The 24,296-nt window shown below is 31.2% G+C and overlaps 2 protein-coding genes across 6 annotated transcripts in view; one reads left to right on the forward strand and one right to left on the reverse strand.

Annotated features, from left to right (window-relative positions):
- Positions 1 to 24,296, reverse strand: part of LOC135127818 (uncharacterized aarF domain-containing protein kinase 5-like) — a 103,373-nt gene that overhangs the window by 72,561 nt on the left and 6,516 nt on the right. The gene's annotated exons all lie outside the window — the stretch shown is intronic.
- Positions 1 to 24,296, forward strand: part of LOC135127822 (tumor protein p53-inducible nuclear protein 2) — an 86,337-nt gene that overhangs the window by 55,852 nt on the left and 6,189 nt on the right. For 2 of the 5 annotated variants that reach the window (XM_064054462.1, XM_064054464.1), the window contains one exon: positions 23,478 to 24,139. In XM_064054462.1, the coding sequence (XP_063910532.1) occupies positions 23,483 to 24,139 (657 nt within the window). In that variant the 5' untranslated portion in view covers positions 23,478 to 23,482. Of the gene's footprint in view, positions 1 to 7,533; positions 7,727 to 14,734; positions 14,874 to 23,477; positions 24,140 to 24,296 lie in introns of those variants that run through there. The other 3 variants (XM_064054463.1, XM_064054461.1, XM_064054460.1) reach the window with 3 other exon arrangements.

The raw sequence follows: 24,296 nt of genomic DNA on the forward strand, positions 1-24,296 counted from the left end.
AAACTAATTGAAACGACAACTCTAGGGAAAATTGTATTTGTAATCAATTCGTGACTAATATTTTGAAATGACTTGTTATGGCTCAATACGAATTCAATTGCACTATATGATATTACAATAAATCATAATGTATATTGATAAAGAAAGCACCTTTTTACGGAGAACTGTTTTCTTTTGTTTTCATAAAATTTTAACGTGTTTATGAATGTCAGATTAATTATTTGGGTAGACGTATTTGCCTCGAGAGTTTTATTAATTATCCTTTCTACATAAGGATTACATTTTTATTTAATCCTTTTTCACAGGTGTCTTATTCATTTTAAAACAACTTTTTTCATCCCAAATATAATTTCGGGTGAAGAGGTACACCTGTTCCCTTTTTTAATTAGTTGGTGGTAATTTTAAAATGTTTTAGGAATGTTTAAACTTCATTGTATCAAGAAATGTAATAGAGTAGGCAAAGATACAGTGCAACTTGAGTGTAGCGGACATTTGTTTTACAACAACAAAAAGTTTCTATGAAATTATATGATTTGAGAGAAATGCTAGGTACGAGTGTAACGTTCCATCGAGTATATGGTAAAATGATAACCAAAATTTTGCGGTAAATGCTATTTAAATTTTATAAAACCATATAATCCTATACTTGTGATTTATGAATCTGCCTCGATTTATTTAACTTGTAGGGGTTATCATGGAAAAATAAAATTCGCGAAATCAAATTTTATTATTTTCGAAGATGAATTTGTTGGGCTGGATGAACAAGTGCCTGTAACAAACTATTAAGAAAAAATATTCCACTAAACTTTGTAACCATAAATAACACAATTACTTTTACCATTTAGCAACGTAAATGAAATTAAAGTCCCTTTATTGCTTAAACCTCGCAGAAACATGATTCAAACATGACCCGGAGCTGAATACTTGTAATGTGTTAATAAATTACGTGGAATGAAAATTAAAATAATTCAATAAAATATCGGGCGATTTCTGAAATTTCTGTTCTAGTTACCCACGACGCTTAAATCAGCGGTTTCATTTTCGCCGCCGACGTAGGCGTCAGGGGTAACTAGAGCAAAAATTTCAAAAATCATCAATCGGTCGGTGCAAATTTTTATCAAAAATTGAATAAACCCAATGGAAATTCCAATCTTTTTTTGTCACTTTTTGAGAAGTAATTCCAAAGAATTGAAAAACGACAAAAATAAAAAAGTCGTGATTTGTTTTCTTATCTGCTTTCTCCCAAACTTTGCTTGAAATATAGTTTCAGATGCGTCTTTATTTCAAGATTAATAATATATCTATATTTTAAATGTTACCAATAAAATTTATGAAAGTTTTTTCTTGCAACATACGAAACGATTTTTTTTTCAATTTTGATAATACTGTTACTATTAAGTTAATTGTTATCGGACTGTTGACTAAATTTAGTCATCTCTAGAAAGTTACAGACGTCGTCTTAATTTTTTTTTTAATGTTTATATAATATTAACAGACTTATTGTAATGAAATTTTAAATATAACCTGTCCACAACCTTCACTGCATAATATGACGGTTTATCTTTTTTTGTTGAAATTTTTGCATCACTAATTTTTAGAAATCATATCTCAATTATTTATGGAAATTTTGGAACGCGGTTTCCACTACTGTTTGCAGCTTACTCTAGACACTGTATTATCGCTTTTTTTGTTGAAAATGAGGTAGATTTTTTAATACATTTTGAAAATTTATTCGAAATCTCATGAGGTAAACGTGAGGACTGACCTTAATAATTAGAAATAAAAAAAAGTCTATGGTCAAGTCATACATTTCTTTGAGGATCATATGTTAAAATTATTTTCAACTATACACGGTGTTCCATTTTTAAGGCGTAACACACAACTTTTTTTATTTCCTTTATTTTTTCAATGTTCTTTCGATTTTATAATTTATCGTTTATCCAATTTTTCAAATTTTCGATCTTTGACTTTTCAATTTCCCGATTTCGCAATTTTGCACTTTTTTTTCTTTAATTTTCAATGTTTCGATTTTACAATATATATTTCGTTTTTTCAATGTTGCACTTATTTTAATTTTCAAGTTTTCCAATTTTATTTAATCTTACGATTTTTCAATTTTTCGTTACTTCAGTTTTTCAAGTTTTTGATTTGCAATTTTTAGATTTTTCAAGGTTGTTTTGTTTTTTAATTTTTGATTTTTTCATTTCCACAATTTAGCAATTTTTCTATTTTTTTTTATCGAAATGTCGAAAAATTGAAACGTTGAAAAACTAAAAATGACTGAATCGAAAAATTGGAAAGAAGAAAAAACGAATCGAATGGAAAAATTGGAAAACCCAAAAATTGTAAAATCAAAAAATTATAGAATTGTTAAAATTGTAAAGCCGAATAACTGTAACATTGAAAAATCGAAAAATTGTCAAATTTCACACAGAAAAAAGAAAAATTATAAAATCAGACAGAACATTGATAAAACGAAAAATTGCAAAAATACAGAAAAAAAACTGAAAAATTAAAAATAGAAAACTCCTGAAACTGCAAATCGAAAAATTGTAAAACCTAAAAAATTGAAATACCAAAAGTAGGAAAATCGAAAAAGTAAAAAATTTTAAAATGGAAACTTTAAAAATTGCAGATCGAAAACTGAAGAAACAAAGAAAATGAAAAATTGGTTCTTACTTTATAGAGCTTATCAGAAAACAAAATTCGCAAAAAATTACTATAATTTTTCAAAAAGCGGAATTTGTTGGGCTGCACATTAGGAGCAACGGAAGTTTTCATTTTATACTTTTACTTTAGTTACTTCAGTTTTTCAAGTTTTTGATTTGCAATTTTTAGATTTTTCAAGATTTTCATTTTATACTTTTTCGTTTTTTAATTTTTGATTTTTCAGTTCTAGAGTTTAGCAATTTTTCCATTTTTTTTTAAATCGAAATGTCGAAAAATTGAAACGTTGAAGAACTAAAAATAACTGAATCGAAAAATTGAAAAGAGGAAAAAAAAATCGAATGGAAAAATTGGAAAACCCAAAAATTGTAAAATCAAAAAATAATTATAGAATCGTTAAAATTGTAAAGTCGAATAACTGTAACATCGAAAAATCGAAGAATCGTCTAAAATCACAGAGAAAAAAGAAAAATTATAAAATTAGACAGAACATTGAAAAAATACAGAAAAGAAAATACCGAAACAAAAAATTGCAAATCGAAAAATTGTAGACAAGAAAAAGTGAAAAATTAAAAATAGAAAACTCGTAAAACTGCAAATCGAAAAATTGTAAAAAATAAAAAAATTAAAAGACCGAAAGTAGGAAAATCGAAAAAAAGAAAAATTTAAACATGGACACTTAAAAATTGCAGATCGAAAACTGAAGAAACAAAGAAAATGAAAAATTGGTTCTTTAGAGCTTATCAAAAAACAAAATCGCAAAAAATTACTATAATTTTTCAACAAAGCTGGATTTGTCGGGTTACACTTTTATAATGAGGGAAGTTCTGTCTAAATAACCTTCAATCAATTTTTTTTCTTTGATTTTTAGATTTTTCAAAGTTTTCATTTTATACTTTTCGTTTCTTCATTTTTGATTTTTCGGTTTCAACAGTTCTGCAGTTTTTCTATTTTTTTTTGTTCGAAAATTTTAAAAATCGAAAAAAACCAAAAAAATCGGAAAAAATTAAAAAATCGAAAAACAGAAACAACAGAAAACTGGAAAATCGAAAAAGTGGAAAATCGAAAAAGTGAAAAATCGAAAAATTGCAAATTGAAGAACTTAAAAGTCGCAAAAAATTAATGAATCGTCAAAATTGTGAAGTCAAAAGTGACATTGAAAGAACGAAAAATTGAATATGGAAAAATTAAAAATCGAATAAATAATAAAAAATTTCTAAAATCTAATAATTGAAAAATGGAAAAATTCTAAAATCGTCAAATTGATAAAGTAAACATGTTTAAAAATTATTATCTACATATTTAAAATAATCAAAAATTGAAGAAACAAAAAATTTAAAATCGAGACACCGGAAAATCTACAATTGAAAAACTGAAAAATTAAAATTCTGAATGTTGAAAAATTGTAAACCGAAAATCCAAAAACTGAAAAATTTCACATTGAAAAAAGAGAAATTATAAAATCTCCTTAGCTTATGCTCCGGAAATAAAAATTTACAAAAATTTGAAAAACGAGGCAACGTCGTATCGGAATTAAAAAAAATAAATTATGGTTATAAAGCCTAGGAAGAGGCTTATAAGAATGTGAAAGAATATACAGGTTTGTATTGTATTAATATAAAAACACTGTAAATCGAAAATCATTTCAATGTAAAGTCTTTGATCTCTAGATAAATATTTATATATATTCTATTCCTAACCATTAATCGCTTAATGGCTCATCTTGTATATAAAGGCATTACTGCAGTAAAAAACTGTAAATCAAATTTTGTAATTGATCTAAAAAGTTACATTTTTCCGACTCTTCCACCTTCAGTATCAAAAGAAGTTTTGTTAAGTAGCAGTGTTATACTGTGTAAAAGAAAAAATACAAAACCACCAAAATCATAGTTTAAAAGTCCACTTGAAAAAAATCGATCCGTCAAAATTTCGAAAATAAAAACCAAATGCCAATTCAACGCACATTTTTGGAGAGGTGTTTCATATTTTGAAAAATGTCGTTCCTACATTTTTGTTAAATTCTGTTCCCATTTTAAAGATCTACCAAGACCGCAATTTATTCGTAAATAGTTTGGCAACGTTGGATTGACAATTAGGTTAAAGTTTGCTGCCTGACATCTGTCAATGGTAAGAGTGCGAGTTCTGGTGATCCACAAAAAAGACAATTCAGTGGAGCTAAAGGTCAGTACTGTAGCACAGTTATCTTCAGCGATGACAATCAAACTTCTAGATGATATTCACTGTGTTCATGATTTGTAAGTGTAAAAATATGATAAAAACCGACAGACCAAAAACAACGAATCCTTGAAAGATTTTGTGCTGTTCTAGAGATCTCTGATTGTCAATCTATGTAACCAATGTTCGTTAATTTAAATAAGTGAACAAAACTTGCCAACAAGTTTCGTAAAAATAATTCAATAAAAATTACCGGCTTTGGCAATAAATCACAAGACCTGGGAAAATTTTTTTCGTTACCAACGCACATCAACAGCTGGTACATCTTTAAAATAGGAACAGACGTAGCTAAAAATGTGCTATTCATACAAAAAATTTTGGTTTCTGCTTGAGCCGCATTTTGATTTTATCTCAAACAATTAAGGCGCAAGAAAATTCTCGATTAATTTACAATCGCAATTTTCTTCATTATTATCAAACAAGAACAGTTAGCAAAATTGCTGCATTAGAAATTTAGACGTAATTGTGTGCATTAAATTACCCTAGTAAATTTTGCACTGAAAGTAAATCAAACAATGGAACGATAAATTTATGCACAATCTTAATAACAGAAGTGCATGGCTATATGCGAAAAAAAAAAGATAATGAATGAATAAGCTCACTTATAACGGACCCCCTTTGTTCGACTCTTAATATGCTTTTAATGCTCGAATGTGCATATACCTATCTCGTCGGAAAATGAAAACACGGCCAATTATTAATTTTATGTTTATTTTAATATAAATAATGTGTATACATATTTGTGAAATTTTAAAAATTCACGATGCGCATGGTTTCATATATGCAGGATGTTTCATCCTTATTGTTTCGTCAAAATTACGTCCAAATTACTCTGGTCGGTGTAGGGACATCATAAAATGATTATAGCACTTACAGTTTCACGGGAAAGGAACACAACTTTCGTTTCATAAACGAAATTAGTTTTTTCGAACTTCTTGGAGACATTAACACAAAATTTGCACATTTCCTGACTGATTTTGATGGGTCGTAAATAAAAAAACAAACCTCAAAATTGGGGGTTGATATTTTTGTAAGAGTAAAAATATTGCCTAAACGTCTTGACAATCAACCAAGCCCCAATTGGTTCTTGGAAAGATTAATTTTATGGTGGTAAAAACGTTTCAAATATTTCTAATAAACTTTTATGGCGCTATAATGAGAGGACACATTCCGGACATGCAGCCATAAAAAATCCCGATAGGTCTGTGGAGTGTAACAATTTATGCTATGAAGTTTGAATTTTAAAATTTTATTATGTATGTTAAAATAAAGGCAGCAATCCACGGTATGCACGGTATTGTCGTTTGTGATTAAAAAAAATCTTCGAAATAAGCAGGAAAACGACACATAAAACTCAGGTGGTGGTTGGCACTGTTTTGACAATGTCTGCCACGTGTCGTGTGATGAAGCGCATACAGTGGAATTCTCGTTGAACGTATTTACTCTAATTATACTAGGGACATGAAAAACCAGCATTTTGCGTCCTGTAAAATTAATCTGTCACGTAAATCGCCGTTGTTTACCGCGTTCGTTTATAATTTATTCATAGAGAGCCTATGGGTTCGAAATTATTACTGTGTTAATATTTATATTGCTTTTAACTGAAAATTTGTAAGAAACGTAGCCAAAAATAACGAATACATTTTGACACTAAAGCTTCAAAAGTACAATGTTCTTGTCCCTAATTTAATGTTTCCCAAACAATAGAAAATTTTTATCAGACGACTTATCGTCGATTTCACGATAATAATTTTAACAAGCGGATGTTGTTTTATTAATTTTACAAAACAAAATTATATGAATATGCAGAAATGGATCACTTCCAAAAACACATTTAAATATATTCAACACAAATTAATAAATTCTGGGATACGATTTGTTATTTCACGGTCAGTTGCCTTCTTAAGTACTCTTTTTTTTTGCAAAATTTATGAAAACGTTACAAAGTATCAACTTCCCATGCTAGAAAAAATAATGCGTAGAAAAGTCGAAGCATTCATTTTAAAATAGAAATGACACAAAACAATAATATTTGAATTGATAAAATTCAAGTTTGGGTTGACAGATAACGAAAACTTATCCAGACCCCATAGCAACTCCGGTTGGTCAGATTTTGACATCGCTTTGACTGACACTTTCGAAAAAATCTGCACATGACATGTTGCAATTGCTACTTCCTGCCCACCTGGACACCACTATTTTAAAAACTTAGTCATCAGCGACCTCATATCCGCCTGACGAGACAGACATCATTAAAAAAATCTCATTTCGAATTAATTGTCAAGGTGACTTGATCATCGTCTACACTAAAACTAGTTTTTTTCCGAAAAATAGGAAAAACAAAATGGGGCAGGTCTAGCTAGACGACAAACTGGCATTTAACGCCCACCCACTTTTTTTATAATAACTAGTACCAAATCAGTGGAAATTTACGATTTCCCCAGCCACATTTAAGTTCAAAGCAAAGCAACTCGACACCTTGCAAAAAATTTCGCCAACATCCTCTTTATTTTCCACGTTACGAAACAAAGTGGCCTTTGGTGCGCAGGTTCGCCAACCAGCTGTATACTGCGAACAGCTGACGTATCCGCGCCCCCGCTCCCCCGCGCCGTGTCGATCAGCTGAGAGATCGCGGTCGGCGCGCTCGCTGTTTGTGTTTTGTTTCCTGCGGTCACTGCGATCGACGAGTTTAGCCTGTACGAACGCGTCACAGTCCGGAGTGACTCTATTTTTTTTCTTAGACGTAAGTGATGTGAGAATGTGACGTGTGCGAGAAAACGGCCTTGCGAAGGGATTTTTGACTATTCGATAGGGAAAGTAGCTTGTAAGTTATTTTTACTATTTTGAGGGCAGGGTCAAGTTTGTTTCGCCCCGCGATCGCGATCCTAGCCTTATCTAGTAGCATTAGACACGACGGCGTCAATTGTTTTTGTTAATTTGGTTCTGTTTTATTTTTGAACCTTGACCCTGGGAAATGTGATGCAATTTTGCGAGAGGTGGCGAACTCGAAGGGAAGGTTTTCACTCACGTTTTTGGCGATATTTTTGACTTTTTTGGAGAACTAGGAAGTGTTTTTGAGTTAATTTTAGATGGGGTTATCGAAAAGGAGCGTTTCAAAATGAACTTTCACGTCCACAAAAAAGTCAAATCGACGTTATTTCATTCCTGATACATTTTTCGTCAAGGTTAGTGGCATTGCAACACATTGCAAAAGTAGTATTTGCTTATTGATGAGTAAGTGCATAGAACTCCTACATGTTGAAACCTGCATCTTGCCAATTTGCAGAAACGTGTAAAGATAAGCAGATGTTCTTTTTTAAGTAGTGTTTATTCTGTTGCCAAGTGTGGGTTGGGCAGTATACGCGTGACACCAAGCAAATAATTTTAATAGTTGACGGTTAGCAACATTCTTCCTATAAATATTGACGTTTTGCTTTGATATTTTTCATATTTTGATCAGTGCGCTGAATTGTTTATAATCAGAAGAGCAATATTGTTGTTTTTCAGGTTTCTTGGTCAAGGTCAAGTTGATCTTGCCCAGTCGTTCGGTGGATCAATTTGCTTATTCCAAATATGGAACGCATAGCGACTTACGGAACAGACTATATAATGTCAGGTGCCAAATAAAATTGGGGACAAAAAGTTGTCGTGGGCAAAAGAATCTCGCTTTTAAATGACATCTTCACTTTTAATTTTTTGCACACTTTTTCTTTCAGGTTTAGGTTATCACTTATGAATGATGTCAAAGAGCGATAAAATCGTAGAAACTAGTATTCAAGTTGGTTTCCTTCAAACGTTACGTTGAACAAATTTATTCGAACATAATTAATGTTGATACGAGATTGAAATAGTATTAGCACAAACCAAAAATATAAAGTTGCTAACTAATTCAATAGCGTCAGAGCAACAATGTCGCGTTTCGTTGTTCCTAGAGGTAAAGATATCTTTCTCTTTTCATTGCTTTTTCCCTTTGTCAACCGAAATGTAAAACTTCGTCACAGATGCTTTTGAAACTTTAACGTTATCGCAACTTGCGTTAGTTGGCAGAAACAACAGCGTAATTGTAATGCAACAAGCATATGACGCAACAATAAAACGCAATAAGCAAACATTTTCCTAGATATTAAGGAAGTTATAAGACGAGAATACATTATTTATAAGGACCAGCTAATTTTTTCCGTGCCTAGTCTATAAAATATTATTAAAAAGTGTCTTTATTGTAATAGGTTCAACTTCACGAAAGCTCCTAGAATATGAAAAAGTAGGTCCCATTTCCGTCTGTTTGTCTCTGAACACTTTGTTGACAAATTTTAAGTGCATTTTAAGCCTAAGGTGTAATCTCGTCTTAAATTGCTCTTTTATAGTCTCCCATTTTTCATAATTGTTTATACAGGACGTTAAAAAATCAATTAACGAGTTTTTTTGTTTTTGTTTAAATTAAAAACGGATTATCTCATATTCTTGAAATTCTGGGACACCAACGTGTTCTTTGGAAACGTATGTCAGTACTTTAAACTCTTAAGAGGGGTCCCTAGATTTGCTCATGGGATTTTCAATATAATTACGTATTTTTTTTTAAATCGACATCTCTTTTATTTATGAAAATTTCGTAATGCAGTTTTCATCACTGTTCTCTAGTTTCGAAGAAGCTGCGTTTGCTGTATCCCATTTTCAACAAAAGAAATCGAAAATATTTTACAAGCAACCTATAGAGCTATTTTAAGCTGAAAACTGTGGTGAAAACCGCGTTCCGAAATTTCCATACATAATCAAGATTTTGAACTTTAAAAATTTCAATTGTTAAAAAAAATGCCGCTGTGTTATTTAACTTATTTCTCCCTGGCTGTCAAAACTTTGTCAATTCAATGACTATCGGCTAAATATAGACTCAAACTTTTGAAAAAATTGAAAAATCCAAAAGAAATGGAAACACTTCCAAAACTGAAATGTGTGGAATATTGAAATATTGAAAACTTAAAAATCCCGAAATTGAAAAGTCGAAAAATTTTAAAAATCAGATCGCAGAAATGGAAAATGAAAAAAATTGAAAAATTAAAAAATTTTAAAATCGTAAAACACAAAAAAATGAGAAATTTTAAAACAAAAAAATCTAAAAATCCAAAATTTAAAAAATCCAAAAATTTCTTAATTGAGAATTTGAAAAATCCCGAAACTGAAATGATGAAAAATTGGAAAATCGAAAAGCCAGAAAAGGGGGAAACCTTCAGAAATCGAAACATCAGAAGATTGAGAAGTCGAAAAATTGATATAGTCCAAAATCAAAAATTGAAAAATCGAAAAACTGAAAAATCAAAGAAATGATAAATCGAGAAATATAAAAATGAAAAAAAATTAAAAACCGGAAAATTGAAATATCGAAAAACGGAACAACCAAAAAAACGAGCAATCAAAAACTTAAAAACTAGAAAAATTTAAAAATTGGGAAATCGAAAAGCCGGAAAAGGGGGAAACCTTCAGAAATCGAAACATCACAAGATTGAGAAGTCGAAAAATTGATATAGCCCAAAATCAAAAATTGAAAAATCGAAAACTGAAAAATCAAAGAAATGATAAATCGAGAAATCTAAAAATGAAAAAAATTAAAAACCGGAAAATTGAAATATCGAAAAACCAAAAAAAAACGAGCAATCGAAAACTTAAAAACTAAAAAAATTTAAAAATTGGGAAATCAAAACAATTTTCAAATTGAAAAATCGATACGTCGAGAAATGAAAAATTCAAAAAATCGAAATATTAAAAAATGTAGAAATTCTAAACCGAAAAACTAAGATACCCAAAGGTGAAAAATCAAAAAAACTAGAAATCGAAAAACCGACAATTGAAAAAAAAATAAAATTAAGAAATTGAAATATCCCAAAAACTGAATTATCGAAAAATTGGGAAATCTAAAAATTGGAAAATCAAAAAATGAAAAAATTAAAAAACGAAAAAATTAAAAACTGGTAAGTCGACAATTTAAGAAATCGAAAAGTTGAAACATCCAGAAATCAAAATATTAAAAGATAGAGAAGTCGAAAAATCGATATAGCCCTAAATCAAAAAATGAGAAAATGAAAATTTTAAAAACTGAAAAATAAAAAATCGAAAAATTGAAAAATCGAGGAATTGAAAGTCGAAAATTTTTAAAAATCAAAAAGCCAAGATGTCAAAAAATGAAAAATCTAAAAAATCGAAAAATGAAAAAAATTGAAAAACCTTAAAATTGAAATATCATAAAGCGGAGCGACCAAAACAACGAGAAATTGAAATGTCGATAAATTGGAAAATCGAAAGGTCGATGAAATTGGAGCGTTCAGAAATAGAATCATCAAAAAGTGGGAAAATCGATATAGCCTAAAATTTGAAAATTGGAAATTGAAAATTGAAAATTTAAAAAAAAATCGATAAATCGAAATATTTAAAAACTGAAAAATGGAAATATTTAAAAACTGAAAAATGGAAACAACGAAAAGTCGAGAAATCGAAAAATTGAAAAATCCAGAAATCAAAATATCAAAAAATCTCGAAATTGAAAAGTCGAAAAAATTTTCAATTCAAAAAATCGGAATATTAAAAATTTGAAAAATCCTAAACCGAAAAACTGGAATAGCGAAAAGTGAAAAACAAAAAGGAACGAGAAATCGACAAATCGATAATTGATTTATTTTTTTTTAATTATTAATATCTCAGAAACTGAAATGTCGAAAAATTGGGAAATCGAGAAATGAAAAAATTAAAAAATCTAAAATTTAAGAAATCGAAGTTTAAAAATTGCGAAATTCAAAAATACCAAAACTGAAATGTTGAAAAACTAGGAAATCGAACAATTGAAACATCCAGAAATCAAAATATCAAAAAATCGAGAAGTCGTAAAATCGATATCGCCCTTAATAAAAAATTGAAAAATGAAAAATCGAAAATTTTAAAAAATCGAAAAGCCTAGATGTGAAATATGAAAAATTCAAAACATTGAAAAATGAAAAAATTTTAAAAACCTAGGAAATTGAAATATCGAAAAACGGAACAATAAAAAAAAAGAAATCGAAAATTTAAAAAATCGAAAAATTGGAAATTTAAAATTTTTAAAAAATCGATAATTCGAAAAAGTTAAAAACCGTAAAATTGAAAAATATAAAAAACGAGAAGTCGAGAAATCGAAAAATTGAAAAATCCAGAAACAAAAAAATCCAAAACTTGAAAAATCGCAAAATTGAAGTGGAAAAATTTTTGAAATCGAAAAATCGAGACGTCGAGAAATGGAAAATTAAAAAAATCGAAGATGTGGAAAAGTGAAAAATCAAAAAAATCGGAAAATGAAAAAATTGGGAAATTCAGAAGTCCGAAAGCTGAAATTCAATAAATTGGAAAATCGAAAAGTCGGAAAATCGACATTGTCTAAAACTGAAAAATTGAAAATTTAAAATTTTGAAAAAAATCGATAAATCGAAAAATTTAAAAACCGAAAAACTGAGAAATGAAAAAAACGAGAAGTCGAGAAATTGAAAAATTGAAAAATCCAGAAACAGACAAATTCCAAAACTCGAAAAATCGCGAAACTGAAAAGTCGAAAAATTTTTGAAATCGAAAAATCGAGACGTCGAGAAATGGAAAATTCAAAAAATCGAAAATGTGGAAAAATGAAAAATCCAAAAAATCGAAAAATGAAAGAATTTTAAAAACCTGAATTGAAATATCGAAAAACGGAACAATAAAAAAACGAGAAATCGAAAATTTTAAAAATTGGGAAATTCAGAAATCCCAAAGCTGAAATTCGATAAATTGGAATATCAAAAAGTCGAAAAACCGATGTAGCCTAAAATTGAAAAATTGAAAATTTAAAATTTTGAAAACATCGATAAATCGAAAAATTTAGAAACCGAAAAGCTGAGATGAGAAATGGAAAAAGTGGAAAGTCGAGAAATTGAAAAATTGGAAAATCCAGAAATAGAAAAATTCCAAAACTTGAAAACCCGCGAAATTGAAAAGTCGAAAAAAAAATTAAATCGGAAAATCGAGACGTCGAGAAATGGGAAATTCAAAAAATCGAAATATTAATAAATTAAAAAATCGTAAACCGAAAAACTGAAATACCGAAAAGTGAAAAATAAAAAAAAACGAGAAATCAAAAAATCGACAATTTAAAAAATTTTTAAATGAAGAAATTAAAATATGTATCCCAAAAATTATTGAAATTTAAATTATGAAATCTGGAACAACTGGGAAATCAAAAGATCGAGAAGTTGAAAATCGATGACTTTTTACACAATAGACTCAAAATTTTGTTTCCAGGGCCTGCTGCGATGACAAATATGTTGTTCACCCGACACATTGTGGTCAGAAGGTTGATGCGTCTTAAAAAAAAAAACCTGGAATAAGAAAAAGTTTGTGTATTAAATATAGAAATTTTAATGGCAGATTTTCTATCACTGTTGTATCATTGTGGTGTTTTGAACAATGGAGTTTTGATAACATTTTTTAATGTCAAACTCGATTTTAAATCACAAGCGTAATTTACGCTGTTTATTAACTTTTTTATTTTCTCTTTTTACATTGTTGCTACTTTCAATAAATGGAAAAATTGTTTTAAAAAAGTATTCACTTGTTAATTTGTTGTCATTGCAAAATTTAAAAACATTGAAACTGTGTGGGCTCTATACTTTGGAAGCGCTTTGTACATTTTGTCTTGGTTCAACGACTTATTGGCACTGGTTTAAAGCTTGACATTTTTATTTGGTCATACATACTTTTAAGAAAAGTAAATATAAAAATAAAATAAAAGCACCACATTTTCTTTATTATTGTACCAAACAACAAATGAGATTATTAAAATTGGACCAAATAAAAAGTGTTCGCCGGTATGTAAATGCGCACATATTTTATTCATGAACATTATTAAACAAAAAAATGAATCATTAATTGTTATTGCGAACTTATTTGCGCTGTAAATTTAATAACTTACTTATTTTGATGGCGTTTTAGAAATTCCCACTCAAAAATGTTTGCATTCACCACTATCAATCCCCATTGTTGTCTATTCCTCACCCAAACAAAACCCCTTGACAAAAAATTCATTATCTCGATTCGAAACCCAACCCACCACACAAAGATAAAAATTGCTAGCATTCAAGCATCGTTCCATTTTTTCTCGGCATAAATTACGCATAATCCATCAAAGCACCTGTAACGAGCTGTACAGTCGGTCCAAGCAAGTCAAGTTTCCGCTCGACTGGAACAAAGTCTAGGTAGACTCTCATTATCTACATAAAGAGTCATAATTAGACGTTCTGTGATATCGCGTTACTACGACACATTTGTAGCATGAGCCTACGGGTTGATACGAACGTGATGTCGATTGATAATGGAGAATATTTTAGGAGCTTGTAATAACATTATTATTATGGGCGATTTTAGATGCAACGCAATTTGTTGCGTTTCCGTCGGACTAGAGGGAGAAGGCGCTTCCTTATCGTTGTAGGCTAATGGCGCACTTATCGACCACCTATTTGTTAGAACTGAGCAAACATTTTCAAAGTGCGGCCTTTGGCCTCGATTTTGTCCTAGTTATAATGTGATTTTTATTTAAAAAAGGAGTGGATTAAGTAAATTTGATAGTACAAGAAAGTGCTTTCAGGTCATTTCAATGAGGTAATCTTAAACAAGCAAAATGAGTCACTGTTAATAATTGTAGTCAGACGATAGTTGAACAAAAACAATTGTTCTGTTGTAAAAACAGGTAAAAACCATAGTAGAATAAATAATTAAGTCTTATAATCTCATTTTGCTGTACAGTATTCCGTTTCAATTATCTGATAAAGCTGCGTGCTATCCTTTGTCTTGTATTCTGATATAGAAAATTCATTGTTCAGAGTTTACCACAATGTTTGATCATTATTTATTACCTGCGCTATCTAAATTTTCGTATTGGTGTCTTTTTGTGATTGACAATTTTTAGTGTTTTTCTAATTCTATGGGTATGTATAATACCATAAACCTTACTATGTACAGCTGGTACATTGCTAATATTTTAATATTTTATTTAGGTTTAGTGCGGTGGAGAAAATTGCATTTGTGTTTGTTAAGTTTTAGTGCAGTGTGGGCCATAAAATGTCCACATATTTATTCTTTTATTACAAGGAATGTTTCGTTTCTGGGCGTAAACTAAAGGAAAGATTGTCTATAAATGTTTTAAATTTATTTCAAGAGTGTGTGGATGGTAAAATGGTAATAAATCCCCCTTCAAAAAATTTGTTTTTCGCGGTAACGTACAAAAGTTGCAACAATGGATTCAAATGTATGTATTTCCTGTTTCCTGTAAAATATTACTGACGTGTTTCCAAAAAATTGGTCGAAGGTTATTTCGACAAAACTTCCCTCGCCCCTGAAATGCAACAAAACAAATCCCGCTTTGGAAAATTATTTTTTTTTTTGCGATTTTAGTTTTGTCAACCTCTGTAAGGCAAAACGCAGTGGCGTAAATAACCCTTGCGGAAATAGTGAATAATCCAAAAATTGAAACATCGGAATATCGATAGTTCGAGAAATTGAGGAACCAAAAATAATTTAAAAAATCGGAAAATCGAAAAATCAAAAATCCGAGATGTCGAGAAATGGAAAATTCGAAAAATCGCAAAACAAATTTGAAAAAAATGGAAAATGGAAAAGTTGAAGCATCGGGAAATCGAAATATCAAAAGCTGGAGAAGTCGAAACCAAGAATTGGAAAAATTAAAAACTGAAAAATCAAAAAATTTTAAAACCGAAAAATGTAGAATTTTAAGAAATTGAAAAACTAAAAAATTAAAAAACCAAACGTCGAGTGATCGAAAAATTGAAAAACTCAAATATCGAAAAATTGATAATCGAAAAGTCGAAAAATCGAAAATTTCAAAAATCAAGAAATTGAAAACTCAACAATGAAAATTTGAACAATTGAGAAATCGACAAGTCGAGAAATCGAGAAAGGGGAAAATAAAAAAAAATATATCCAAAAATTGAAAAATCGAAAAGCCGAAAAATGTGAAATTCAAAAAATCGAATTGAAAAAAAGGAACACGAGAAATCGAAAAATCTGAAATTTTAAAAATTGAAAAATCGATCGAAAAATTGCAAAGTGGAAACATCGAAAAGGTGAGATATCGGAAAATCGAGAAGTCCAAAACTCGATATATCGAAATCGAAGAACTGAAAATTGAAAAATCGAAAAAATCGAAAAACTGAAAAATGATAAAAGTAAAAGTTGAGATATTGAAAATTTTTAAATTTACGCAATAGAAAAATTGGAAAACTCCAAAACTCAAATATCGAAAAATTGAAAAATCCCAAAACTCAGTTATCGAAAAATTGGTAAATGGATAAATTGAAAAATGAAAAGTTTTAAAATCGAAAAACTGCAATTTAAAAAATCGCAAATCAGAAATTTGAAAAAAAAATGGAAAATCGAAAAATTGAAACATCGAAACATTGAAAAATTGATGCATTGGGAAATTGAAACATCAAAAGGTCGTGAAGTCGAAATAGCCCAAAATGGAAAAATTGAAACTAAAAAACATCAAAAATTAAACGTCGAGAGATAGAAAAATCGTAAAATCTAGAAATTACAAAATCAAAAAATTGAAAAATCACTAAAACTTCAAATATCGAAAAATTGATAAATCGAGAACTCGAAAATTTCAAAAATCAAGAAATTAAAAATTCAACAATAGAAAAATTGAGAAATCGACAAGTGGGGACATCGAGAAAGGGGAAAATTCGAAAAATCGCAAAACAAATTTGAAAAAAATGGAAAATGGAAAAGTTGAAGCATCGGGAAATCGAAATATCAAAAGCTGGAGAAGTCGAAACCAAGAATTCGAAAAATTAAAAACTGAAAAATCAAAAAATTTTAAAACCGAAAAATGTAGAATTTTAAGAAATTGAAAAACTAAAAAATTAAAAAACCAAACGTCGAGTGATCGAAAAATTGAAAAACTCAAATATCGAAAAATTGATAATCGAAAAGTCGAAAAATCGAAATTTTCAAAAATCAAGAAATTGAAAATTCAACAATGAAAATTTGAACAATTGAGAAATCGACAAGTCGAGAAATCGAGAAAGGGGAAAATAAAAAAATCGAGAAGTCAAAAAATTTAAACATCGTAAAATGTCAATTAAAAAAAAACATCCCAAAACTTAAATATATCTAAAAATTAAAAAATCGAAAAGCCGAAGAATGTGAAATTAAAAAAATCGAAGAATTGAAAAAAAAGAACACGAGAGATCGAAAAATCTAAAATTTTGAAAATTGAAAAATCTATGGAAAAATTGCAAAATGGAAACATAGAAAAGGTGAGATATCGAAATGCCGATATATCGAAATCGAAGAACGAAAAATTGAAAAACTTCAAATTTACAGAATCGAAAAATTGGAAAATCCCAAAACTCAATTATCGAAAAATTGGTAAATCGACAAATCGAAAAATTGAAAAATGAAAGTTTTAAAATCGAAAAACCTTCGATTTAAAAAATCGCAAAACAGAAATTTGAAAAAAAATGGAAAATCGAAAAATTGAAACATCGAAACATTGAAAAATTGATGCATCGGGTAGTCGAAATAGCCCAAAATGGAAAACTGGAAAAATTAGAGATTGAAACTAAAAAATCAAAAACCAAACGTCGAGAGGTAGAAAAATCGGAAAATCTAGAAATTACAAAATCAAAAAATTGAAAAATCGAGAAATTGAAAATTTTGGAAAATCAAGAAATTGGAAACTCAACAATAGAAAAATTGAGAAATGGACAAGTGGAGACATCGAGAAAGGGGAAAATAAAAAAATCGAGAAGTTAAAAAAAAATAAAAATCGTAAAATGAGTAATTTAAAAAACTGAAAAATCCCAAAACACAAATATCTAAAAATTGATCAATCGAAAAGTTGAAAAACTTAAACTGAAACATCAAAAAATTGAAAAATCGAAAAGTTGAAAAATGTAAAATTGAAATCGACATGTCGAGAAATGGATAATTCGAAAAAATCGAAATATTAAAAATTAAAAATTTTTAAAATCGAAAAATTGAAGCATCAAGAAATCGAATCATCAAAAGCTCGAGAAGTCGAAATAGTCCAAAAAAATCAAAAAATTAAAAAATTGAAAAATCATAGAACTCAAATATCGAAAAATTGATATATCGAGCAATCAAAAACTTCAAAAATCAAAAAATTCGAAACTGAACACTAGAATTGAAAATTTCAAAAATCGAGAAATCGACAAATCGAGAAAGGGAAAAACCAAAAAATCGAGAAAAAAAATTTTAAATGCGTAAAATGTGAAATTAAAAAAATCGAAAAATTCCAAAACTCAAATATTCAAAAACGGATAAATCGAAATGCCCAATTGAAAAATCGATCACAAAATTGCAAAATGGAAACATCGAAAAATTGAGAAGTCTAAAAATCGATATACCGAAATCAAAAAATAAGAAATTGAATCGAAAAATCGGGGAACTGAACAATGGAAAAATTGAAAAATTAAAAAACCAGGAGTTGAGAGATTGAAGAATTTAAATTTACAAAATCGAACAATTGAAAAATCGCAAAACTCAAATATCGAAAAATTGAAAATCCTGAAACTCAATTGTTGAAAAATTGGTAAATCTATACATCGAAAAATTGAAAAATGAAGAAAAATTGAATATTTACAAAATCGTAAAAAAATTGAAGAATCGGAAACTGAAAAATTCTAAAACTGAAACATCGAAAAATTGAAATAATACATGGAAAAGTCGAAAAATCGAAAATTAAAAAAAAAAAGAAAAAATTAAAAAATCAAAAACCTGGAAAATTGACAAATTGAAAATTGAAAAATTGAGATAACGACAAGTCGAGTGAAGAAAAGGGAAAAGCAAAAAATCAAAAAAATTAGAAATCGAGAAATATCGAAAATCTGATAAATCCCAAAACTTAAAGTCGAAAAATAATAAAAAAAAACCTAAAAAATCCATAATTTGAAGAATTGAAAAACCAAAAAATCGAGAAATCGAAAATTTGAAAAATCGAAAAATTGAGGATACGAAAGTTGAAAAGGCAGATTAACTATTCTCATTAAAACGTTTGCAGAATCTCAAAGCAGCCGTTTTTGCAATTTCCAAGTTAAATTGTCGTGTTATACAATTTTGTTTTATTCCAAAAAATTTGTCTGCGGGCAAAAACTCAAAGCGCATCCATTGGCCATAAATACAGGAGTATGTTACCTTATAAAATTTAAGTAGCATTTGCTATTCTAAAATTTGGAGATGGCGTCATTTCACTGTTGGTGGAAATGATCAGACAAATTTTGGTTAGCGTTTTACCATCTACATACATGATATTCCTAACATACTCGTCCGGTCCGGGAATTTCGGATATTATCTGCATATTATAATTGAAACATATGGCGGACAAGACAGACAAACACACGGAATTGTTATTTTTTCGTACTCTTGTGGGGCATGAAATGTCGAGAAAACACAAAAGTAGTACTTTCTTAGCTTATAAGGCGTCTGAAAGTACGTGGATTTATTATTGACAAGCCTAACAGCACTTCGGAGCAGTAAACTTTACGGTAAAATATGTTTGAAGTTCCACAGGCCGGTAGCTTTTCACCTTTATGAGGTCACATGTCTCTGCATTTATCTATTATATGACACTGTGTTTCGTCATTTATAAGACTTTACGACATGGCAATAAACCTTTACACGGTAGATTTTTATCAAACTACCATGACGCGAAAACTGTAAAACAATCAACAAAGTCAAGCTAAAATTTTCTGCGGTTCTAAAAATTTGATATCCATTGTAGAAACTAATGAGTAATGAGAAATCTTAACGAGCTGCTACATCCTAATAGGAAAGAGAATACAAATCTCCCGTTTCATCTGCATGCCTTTCAGATCTTTACGTGTTGAAACACTACACCAATAATAATAGTGATAATTACACTGTAATTAGAACGAACAAAGTCCATTACGACGAATCCACTGGTTTGATGAATCCCTTCGTGATTGTTCTATTACTCCAGGCACTAATTTCCTCCGCCTTTGTCCCAGCGGTGCGCCTCATCCAAAGTAAACCCATCAAAGAACAACCAACTTCAATATTCATTCCATCGAGCATAAATAAACCCATCAAAACCGCCCATAAAGACACGCAACTGTAAATCCGTCGTTCCATGTCATTACTCCACACGTCACCATCGGCCGCGTCTAGCCCGCATCCGAGCTTCAAAATTCAACCATAAAAATTTACTAAGTTTTTGTGCACTGTTTCAACACAAGAATTGCAATTGCAGGCAAAAACAGCGGCTTCTTAGTTTCTACTCGAAGCAGGTTAGATCTGACATTGCTATACACTTCGCCGAATTTCCATATTCAAACCCTTGGTCTTGGCCACAAAAATATGTTATTTACTCAAGTTTTCTGACCGAAGTAGCTCACCCTGCGGATCAATAAAATTGCCCACGAGTAGGGGATTGAATAGGGGAACGGTAAGCGACGTACCCTTCACTTTCAGAAGTAATTTTGGTAACTTTTCTGACAGGAAATATTAGGTGTCATCGGAATTGTATACACCATTAGTGCCACACTTAATTCTGAAGTTCTTTCTAATCTGTTTTTTTATTTTCTTTTATGGATTAAGGAGGGTTTCGTTTAAGCTTAGGGCGACGTTGAGCGCTTGACATTGGGATTTTACAAACGTAAATATAATTAAGGGTTTTATCGCATAAGGTTAATCAGCGCCCTCTGTTGAGTGGCGGTAGAAACAACACTCGGAAATTTGTGAAATTATAGGTCTGCCGAGTACGAATTTGGGCAGTGTTTATTATCGAACGGTTTAGATAGTGCACGATTTGTTTTTCTACGATTTTGCTGTGTATTTTTTTAACCTATTAACAGTTAACGCAATGAAAATTCATTTCCGTATTCTTTTGAAAAATTAAAATTAAACGTTAAAATTATTCGACGTATTTTGCATTAATGATTTTAATAAAGACACAAATATTTTTCATTTTAAACATATTTTAAGTTTCATCTTGTGAGAAGAAGTCTACACATATTAAAACAAAAAGGCAAAATGAAAGCCCGCCCACCCGCCCTATCGCTATTGTGATGATTTTTTTTATTCGCCGTGAACCAAGAGGGCGGAGCTTAACTGCAAAATACTTTTTTCTTTACAAGAAATCACAAACATGTTTTTGAGATTCGTGTTGTTCAAAGAATGCTATGTATATTAAGAAAAAAAGACACTAAATAAACCCCGCCCACCCACCCCATCTCAATTGTGATGATTTTTTTTATTCTTAGAAACTTAAAACACGTTTAAAATGCTAAATTTTGTTAGGAAATATGGATTTTGCAATTAGGCTCCGCCCCTTGGTCTGCCAACGAATGAAAACTTCATTACTATTTAGATGAGGGCAGGTATGGGTGGGACTTACTCTGTGGTTTTAATTTTTTCTTAATATACATAGTATCCTTTGAACAACAGGATGCTCAAAAACATGTTTGTAATTTCTTGGCTAACGACGAATAAAAAAAAATCATCACAATTGGGATAGGGCGGGTGGGCGGGGCTTATATTTTGCCGTTTTTCTTAATATACGTAGTCGTCTTTTCAGAACAAGAAAATTACATGTTTAAAATGGTAAATTCTTCATGACAAATATGCAATTAAGCCCCGCCCCTCGATCTGATAACGAATGAAAAATTTATCACAATTGAGAATTGAGATCGGGGCGGGTATAGGTGGGGTTTGGCTTTTTTTTTTCTTAATATACATAGTATTCTTTGAACAATACGATACTCAAAAACATGTTTTTCATTTTTCACAGAGAAATTGCAGTTAAGCTTCGCCTTCTTGGCTAACGACGAATAAAAAAAAATCATCACAATTGAGATAGGGTGGGTGGGCGGGGCTTATATTTTGCCGGTTTTCTTAATATACGTAGTCGTCTTTTCAGAACAAGAAACTTACAACATGTTTTAAATGGTAAACTCTTCATGACAAATATGCAATTAAGCCCCGTTGCTCGATCTGATAACGAATGAAAAATTTATCACAATTGAGAATTGAGATCGGGGCGGGTATAGGTGGGGTTTGGCTTTTTTTTTCTTAATATACATAGTATGCTTTGAACAATACGATACTCAAAAACATGTTTTTCATTTTTCATAGAGAAATTGCAGTTAAGCTCCGCCTTCTTGGCTAACGACGAATAAAAAAAATCATCACAATTGAGATATAGGGCGGGTGGGCGGGGCTTATATTTTGGCGTTTTTCTTAATATACGTAGGTCGTCTTTTCTGAACAAGAAACTTACAACATGTTTAAAATGGTAAATTCTTCATGACAAATATGCAATTAAGCCTCGCCCCTCGATCTGATAACGAACGAAAAATTTATCACAATTGAGAATTGAGATCGGGGCGGGTATAGATGGGGTTTGGCTTTTCTTTTTTCTCAATATACATAGTATTCTTTGAACAATACGATACTCAAAAACATGTTTTTCATTTTTCATAGAGAAATTGCAGTTAAGCTCCGCCTTCTTGGCTAACGACGAATAAAAAAAATCATCACAATTGAGATATAGGGCGGGTGGGCGGGGCTTATATTTTGGCGTTTTTCTTAATATACGTAGGTCGTCTTTTCAGAACAAGAACTTACAACATGTTTAAAATGGTAAATTCTTCATGACAAATATGCAATTAAGCCCCGCCCCTCGATCTGATAACGAATGAAAAATTTATCACAATTGAGAATTGAGATCGGGGCGGGTATAGGTGGGGTTTGGCTTTTTTTTTTCTTAATGTACATAGTATTCTTTGAACAATACGATACTCAAAAACATGTTTTTCATTTTTCATAGAGAAATTGCAGTTAAGCTCCGCCTTCTTGGCTAACGACGAATAAAAAAAATCATCACAATTGAGATATAGGGCGGGTGGGGCGTCATTTTGCCTTTTTATTCTTAATATGTGTATACTTATTTTGACAACAAGAAACTTAAAACATGTCTAAAATGGTAATTTTTTTAAATAATCAACTTAAATCCTCCACTTTCCTTGTATGTATGTACAGTCTGGGACACGGAATTTCAAACGACCTGTCAATCATAATGACAATAAGGTATAAGACTACAATGTTTTTAAATGTCAGAAAGTTGGTTGTCGTTTGAAATTCCGTGTCCCTGACTGTACAACCCCTTTGAATACGGCAAAAGTTGAACATCAAAGTTACTATCAACGGCAACTTGGCAACGGAGTTTATTAATGACAATTTTCAGCTCTAAAAACAACGTCAGCGGCAACGGGAACTTCAACGCCAATAGCAAGTTTATAAATCCCACTTAACGTTAGTGAGACATAATTTTTATCGCAAAATTTAAAGCTAAAACGAGGATTACGACTTGTATTACAAAAACAGAAAAATCTTTTGTTTCCATGTTACAGATCATTTTAGTATTAAATTTAGTTTCAAGTTTCGTAGCGTAATGTCAAACGCATTTTTATTATCAACATAACAACTTCACCTTATAAATAAAACTAATCCTGTGTTTTTTTTTTCAGCTAAAATGTTCCATCAACTAACCCGCTACGTTTTCGACCAATGGTTACCACAAACGACGTCGTCAACAGCGGCCGAGGGGGTCGAAACCGACACAGCAGCAGCAACACCCACAAGACTGACTTCCGCGGAAACGGAAGACGACTGGGTGCTGGTGGATCGGCGCCACGATGACGACGTCGACAGCGAAGGCAACTCCAAGTCGAGCTCGCTGGAGAACCTCGACGTCGACGATGACGACGGCCTCATGGTGGTCGAGCGCAGCCCCGACCGGGTCGTCGTCGTCGACACGGCCAACCTGCCAGTACCCGCGCTACTCACACGTACCAATTCAGCATCGTCACTGCCTCGCGTCCCCATGGAGGAGTCGTGGTTCCTTACGCCCCCGCCGTGCTTCATCTCGACGGGGCCGGTGCACATGGAGACGTCGCCGCTGGAGAACCTCCTCATCGAGCACCCGAGCATGAGCGTGTACACGCACCACGGCAGGAGGTACAACTTCGCGACGGCGGCGACGCCCGAGCCCGAGGAGGAGGTGGTGGAGGAGGACATCGGCGACGACGGCGCCGGCGTCGTCTTGGTGCACAGGGCGCCCAGGGTCAATAGGGTCCACTTGCTGCAGCAGCAGGAACGGCAGGGGCTCAAGAGCAGACAAGCTCAAAAGGTAAACTTGACGAGTTTAATATTCATCAAATGAGCTGCGATCAATCATAAACCGGGTTGTACTATTGATATTGGTATGAATGGCATCGTGTTCTGAGAAGTAACGCGATAGGAGGAAGGAGCCTTGAAATTGCATATTCACTTTAAAACCGCAGAGA

The sequence above is a fragment of the Zophobas morio genome, unplaced genomic scaffold (assembly GCF_036711695.1).
Source record: "Zophobas morio isolate AGI-343-1 ecotype UQ-CSIRO unplaced genomic scaffold, CSIRO_AGI_Zmor_V1 ptg000012l, whole genome shotgun sequence".
NCBI lineage: Eukaryota > Metazoa > Arthropoda > Insecta > Coleoptera > Tenebrionidae > Zophobas > Zophobas morio.